We start from the raw sequence: 6,237 nt of genomic DNA on the forward strand, positions 1-6,237 counted from the left end.
CCCCCCCCTCTCCGCCTGAACGGTATATGCCCCAAGGGATGCACTCCTTCTTAGGGATACGCTCGAGTTAGCCGAGTTACTATTTGACCAAAAGGGAGAATCCTTGACGAACGAAATCTTAGAGTGAGACCTGGTGACTGTCACCACGTCCTAAATGGGGTGCCCTGCCCCCCTCCCCCTCCCCCGAGCAACACCTACTGTTTGTCCTACTGTTTGTCCCCTTTAGCGTATCCGCTATGAGTTCGGTAGAAGTGGTGACTGAGTTGCCGCGGTTAGCTGTGGGTGTATACTTGAAGGACCAGACGGAGAATCTGTTGGCTGAAGACGGATGTGTAACCGTGTATGAAGGTGAACAGGTGCAGTTGGTGATAGAGTTGGCAAACCGTGAGTCAAGGTTAGATGTGGAATGCTTGAAATTCATAATCGCCGAAGAGGCACAGGCCGACGCCGAACGAATGGCGTTGCGATCCAAATGGACTGGCTGTTTCAGCAGCGAGTTCGAACGCTCTACATTGCTCTGGTCCGATGGGGTTACGCTGCTTGCTAACGATGACGACGACACAGACCTCGAACTCCCGGGCATAAAAGTCGGCGAAAGAGCCTCCTTCGTACTCACTCTCCCCGGCAGCAAACTTATATCCAATCTCGGCATCCAGTAACGACCTAATTATCTCACCACCTAATTACCTCACCACCACTTAATTACCTCACCACTTATTTTAGCCTAACATATACTGCCAAAGGACATAGCCATTGGCGCTATGAATCTTTATTATTACGTTTTGAATGTCATCGATCTCTATATGTTTCGTTACATCCATTTTGTTACGACGTGTCTGAATTTTGCGAGAAGTTACTAGTATATTTAGAAGTGGAGCATTTGCGTCCTCAGGACTCATTTGTATTTGAGATTGTTAAGGCAAAGGGAACTGGATCTTCGACGACGATTGTTAGGAGTCCATTGGGTAACAGTCCATTGGGTAACAGTCCATTGGGTAACAGTCCATTGGGTAACAGTCCATTGGGTAACAGTCCGTTGGGTAACAGTCCATTGGGTGAGAGAGGGGATGTAGTTGTGCGTTATGAGATACCAACGGAGGGTCAATTAACAAAGGTGCCATTATGTGTACCACGATCATGGATAAATAGTCGTGACCCTATTCAAAGTTTATGGCAGCGTATCATCAAGACCTATCGATTCCAATGGACATGTGGTTCAAAGAAAGGTACTGCCATCGTAACACCTATTCAATCAGGTGGTGACATGGGCACAAGTGCTGCATTCCTTAGTAGCGCCGGTACTGTAGGTCCTAGCGGACCCCAATTACTGCGATCTGCTAGCAGCTTCCGGAGGGCACTTACTGACATTTCACCCATCCCAGAATCCTGCATCGCCCAGCTTCAGGTTATTCTCTACGATGCAAATAAGAAACCCCGTGGACCACCCACTACACTAAATAAAAATCACCACGACTTGCCCTACAGCCCCCACTACCTCATTCTGCTCTTGCTGCACGATGCCGAACAAGCTGGACATCCCCCTCGTCCTGAATCTACTCAACGTCCAGACTTTCAACGTCCAGACTTTCAACGTCCTGACTTTCAACGTCCTGACTTTCAACGTCCTGACTTTCAACGTCCTGACTTTCAACGTCCTGACTTTCAACGTCCTGACTTTCAACGTCCTGACTTTCAACGTTCCGAGGTCGACAGTTTAGTCGAGAGTGGTACCCCACCAAACCCGGCGCTTGCGGGTCATACGAGAAAGAGAAGTGCACAGACCGCCAAGGGGAAGGTGAGCTACTCCCCCAACCATCGGGTTGTCGGCAACAATCAATTTACGACTCACTTGGCAGCTGCTGAAAATATTGACGAACGAGAGTTGGACACCAAGGACCAGGCTGACGCCCTTAGTACCTCATCCGAAAGGACAGCGGAAGTCGTCCGTACTTCTCTATTCATCAATGAGGGATGCGGTGGATTCCAGAGTGGTAATTTTCAGACTGGTAGTTCCCAGGCTCAATCTTGTTTCACTTTTTGCGGTTTAGTGCATGTGGTGAATACCCGGAAACTGGGTTCGAAACCAACTGTTGTTCACAAGGCGCTTATTTGCAGATTGCGAGAAGACCAGCTGTCCACGGCACAAGTTTCTTTCCATGCAGAACTCGGTAGCGGAGTGACAATTGGCCATTCCCCCATCACTCTGAATCTACAACCCAAGTCGAACTGATGGGAGGTCGCACGGTACTGGAACCAACGACTGGAGGTACTGGGGAAGGACCCGCCGGATCGAGTTCCTCCAGCGCGTGCTGCCTGACGGTTCGGAGAAGGATACTGTGAGATTGGCGGTCAGAGAGGCTTTCCGGTGTCCTTCTTCGTGAAGCTTCAGGAGGGATTTCGGGACATATACGTGAATGTCGGTGTCGGGTGACGACCTTTCTGCGCGCGGCATGGAAAACTTTGTTTGTTGAGATTGCACACGCGTGTGCTGGTAGAAAGCGCAGCAAATAAAAACCTCTCTCTACGTAGCGCAGTCCTTATAGCAAGCCGCGGACTTAAGTCGAGGAAGAAAGAGACTGATGTTTACTCATGAGTTACCTGTCCTGACGGAATTAATGGGCCAGGTATCCCTGCCGTCAGATGTTGTGCTGGGAGATCGCGGGCTATGCGACTTGGAGTTATTACTGAACGGTGGTTTCGCTCCATTAAACCGGTTCATGACGCTGAAGGATTATGGCAGCGTCATGGAGAATATGACTTTAGAAGACGGAACGACAGTGTTTCCTTTACCGGTTGTGTTGCCAGTGAGCGCTGACTTATGCCAGCCGATATCTGGCGATGCGCAGAACGGTGGCGGAGCGCAGAGCGGTGCAGTGGTTCATATACGGAACGATACGAATGCGTTATTGGCGGATTTGGAGGTCACGTCTATTTTTGTGCCGGACCTGGATAAGGAGTGTCGGTTGGTTTTGAATGAGCAGTTCCCTACAAGTCCGACACATCCTTATGCGATTTACTTGAAGAAGTTGCACCAAAATTGCTTCTACGTCGGCGGCCGTTTGGTGGAAAAGCACCCGATCGTGCACTTTGATTATTCGCGGTATCGACTGACTCCGACTCAAGCACGAGAGCGGTTGGCTGAACGCGGCTGGGCAGGTTCTACTGTCGGTTTCCAGACGCGGAATCCGATGCATCGTAGCCATTACGAGTTGACGGTTAATGCGCTACGCCAGGTGGAGGCGAAACTTGGCGGACGTGCGCATTTGATGATAACACCCGCGGTCGGTCCGACACAGCCAGGTGATGTCGACTACCGCATCCGTGTGCGGTGTTATGAGCGTATTCTCGCACACTATCGCGAAGAGCCGTTGTTGGTACTCTTGCCGTTGGCGATGCGTATGGCTGGACCTCGAGAAGCTCTATTACACGCGTTGGTCCGAAGGAACTATGGCTGCAGCTACTTCATTGTGGGTCGGGATCATGCCGGTCCGTCTTGCAAGACGCGTACAGGTGAGGCGTTCTACGATCCGTATGCGGCCCACGCCCTTTTGGAGAAGCATGCCGCCCGGATTGGGATTGAGCCAGTGTTCGGCAAGATGATGTGTTACTGCGGTCCTGAGCTGGGCTACTTGCAGCAAGACCAGGTACCAGCTGTGGGGCCGGATGGAACTGCCGTTCAAGTGCAGAACATCTCGGGCACCGAGTTCCGGCGTCTTTTGCAAAATAACGCGAGTGTGCCTGAGTGGTTCTGCTTTCCGGACGTCGTAGATGAACTACGGCTAGAGTACAAGGCACCGTATCTACGTGGACTATGCATCTACTTCACGGGACTGCCATGTGCTGGCAAGTCAACCTTGGCACAGGCTTTGAACGCCCTCTTGCTGGAGTCAAGACACGACCAACGAAAGGTCACCGTCTTAGATGCCGATGTCATCCGTACACATCTCAGCAAAGGACTTGGATTCAGTCGCGATGATCGTTCGCTAAACGTACGCCGCATAGGCTATGTAGCACATGAGATAGTCAAACATGGCGGCATCTGTTTAGTCGCTAACATCGCACCTTACAAGGATGACCGTAAGTACAATCGCCAACTCATCGAGTCTGGTGGCGGTACTTATGTCGAAGTATACGTTTCTACTCCCCTTGAAGTCTGCGAAAAACGTGACATAAAGCAGCTTTACAACAAAGCACGCGCAGGTGTTATCAAGCAGTTCACTGGCATCTCAGATCCCTACGAGGCTCCAGATGAACCCGACCTAATCATTAACAGTTCCAACAATCTCGCACAACGCGTCGCCCAAGTCCATCAATACCTACTCGAAAAGCAGCTCACCATATAAACCGGCCTGTAGCAAGTGAGACCGACCTCTCGACCACCGGTGAGAGACTGACCACCGGTGAGAGACTGACCACCGGTGAGAGACTGACCACCGGCGAGAGACCGACCACCGGTGAGAGACCGACCACCGGCGAGAGAGCGACCACCGGTGAGAGACCGACCACCGGTGAGAGACCGACCACCGGCGAGAGAGCGACCACCGGCGAGAGACCGACCACCGGCGGTGAGAGACCGACCACCGGCGGTGAGAGACCGACCACCGGCGGTGAGAGAGCGACCACCTCTCGACATCGGGTTGAACAATGAAGTTCGCTGCGTGCCCCTCCTGCTCCATCGTGATACTTTTCCACACATCTCTCACCCACCCTCTTCCACACCTGGCACCCCCGCTCGGCTAATTTTATCGAAATAACACCAGCGGAGGAAATTCTTGGACTCGGCTGCCATGGATGGCTCAGAGACTTACACTTACTCAATAACAATAAATAGCGTTCTGAAAAGATCCCGAAAATCCGATTCCCTATTTGCCTGGTGTTTGCCTTGTTAATAAAGAGGATTATTGCGCCGTCCCTGGGTGGTCGATCACCCATGAGAGGTCGGTCCTGATGGGAGGGAGCTTCTCCTGCAGCAGACGAATCGCAACACGGTAGCGTCTGTTACTAGCTCGTAACGATAAGAAAGGTTGCGCAGAATCGATGCTTGTCCCAGTGACATAGGGGCAAGCATCTGTTTCTGTACATGTCAAGTACCACCGGTGGTACTTGACGTACCACCGGTGCTTGACGAGCCCGCGCGCTGCATGTAAACCTGAATGCAGTGTCTTAAATATGACTGCTTGTCCATTAAAGGTTGACCTGGCCCCGGCCGAGCCGGTAGGGGGATCATGATTAGAGTTGGCTGCCGCGTTGGAGGCCGTCTTCGAGTCCCTCTTGTTCTATTGCGGCGGCGGTTCGACGCACACGGCCCCCGGTGACTTCTACGTACGCTTCGGCGGCCTTGGGCCCCTTGAGTCTTTCCGGACTTCGGCTCAAAGAGGTCTCCTGACGTTGTTTGGTTCCTATGCGGTAGAGCACACTCGGCCCCGGCTGGCTAGTGAACGACAAATCAATGGTTGGACTTGCAGTTCGACCCTCCAGTTGCTCCGAGGGCGACCCAACCAGGGAAGCCGGCCCAACCAGGGAAGCCGGCCCAACCAGGGAAGCCGACCCCGCCATAGAAGGCGGCCCAACCAGGGAAGCCAGCCCCGCCACAGAAGGCGGTGACCCGGCGTTGGAAGGGGACCCACCTTTACGAGGTGGCACCCTAGAAGGCGACTCCACGGAAGCTTCACTTTCCAACAACGAGCTAGTCTTAGAAGGGTCAACCAGTTGAATGGGGGCAGATGCGCGGTGGGCGCCAGGCACCCGATCCGGAATGAGTAGACCACTCAACGACTGCAACTGGGCAGGAACTGCACTCACAGCCCGAGGGGATACCAACTTGAACTCCCGCTGTGCCTTCTCACCAACCAGCGGCGAAACTATTGACGACGTGTCTAGGCTCCGATCTTGACTCCGATCTTGACTCCGATCTAGGCTCCGATCATGACTCCGATCTAGGCTCCGATCTAGGCTCCGATCTAGGCTCCGGTATTGACTAACTCCAGACGGTGAAGTACCCGGTCCGGATGAATCCTTCGTCGTAGCACTTCCGTTTTTCCGCACATCCTGGACCTCCAGCCGACAGGCATCTGAGGGTGTCACGACCCGAACGGGACCCACTCCCTACCAGCATTGGAGCGTGACGGAAAAGTCAGAACAGGCGAAAACACAAGAGTAACAGGAGAATCGAATGCAGAAGGAATCGGTAAACGTGAAAGGCGTATACAAGGACCGCCCCCTCTGACGGATAGTCAG

General features: G+C 52.9%; 2 protein-coding genes across 2 annotated transcripts; both read left to right on the plus strand.

The window, feature by feature from the left end:
• Positions 1 to 236: 236 nt before the first annotated feature.
• On the plus strand, positions 237 to 1,365 carry GNI_097500 (hypothetical protein; the record flags this gene model as incomplete). Its single annotated transcript, XM_011132746.1, has 3 exons — positions 237 to 655; positions 724 to 1,303; positions 1,345 to 1,365. 3 exons carry the CDS (start codon positions 237 to 239, stop codon positions 1,363 to 1,365), a joined length of 1,020 nt encoding a protein of 339 aa, XP_011131048.1.
• A 1,214-nt stretch (positions 1,366 to 2,579) lies between these two features.
• Positions 2,580 to 4,343, plus strand: GNI_097510 (sulfate adenylyltransferase/adenylylsulfate kinase; the record flags this gene model as incomplete). The annotated part of the gene is made up of 1 exon (XM_011132747.1): positions 2,580 to 4,343. The coding sequence occupies one exon, from the start codon at positions 2,580 to 2,582 to the stop codon at positions 4,341 to 4,343; it is 1,764 nt and encodes a 587-aa protein (XP_011131049.1).
• Between the last annotated feature and the right edge of the window lie 1,894 nt (positions 4,344 to 6,237).

This window comes from Gregarina niphandrodes (assembly GCF_000223845.1).
Source record: "Gregarina niphandrodes unplaced genomic scaffold scaffold00020, whole genome shotgun sequence".
In the NCBI taxonomy this organism is placed as follows: Eukaryota; Apicomplexa; class Conoidasida; order Eugregarinorida; family Gregarinidae; genus Gregarina; species Gregarina niphandrodes.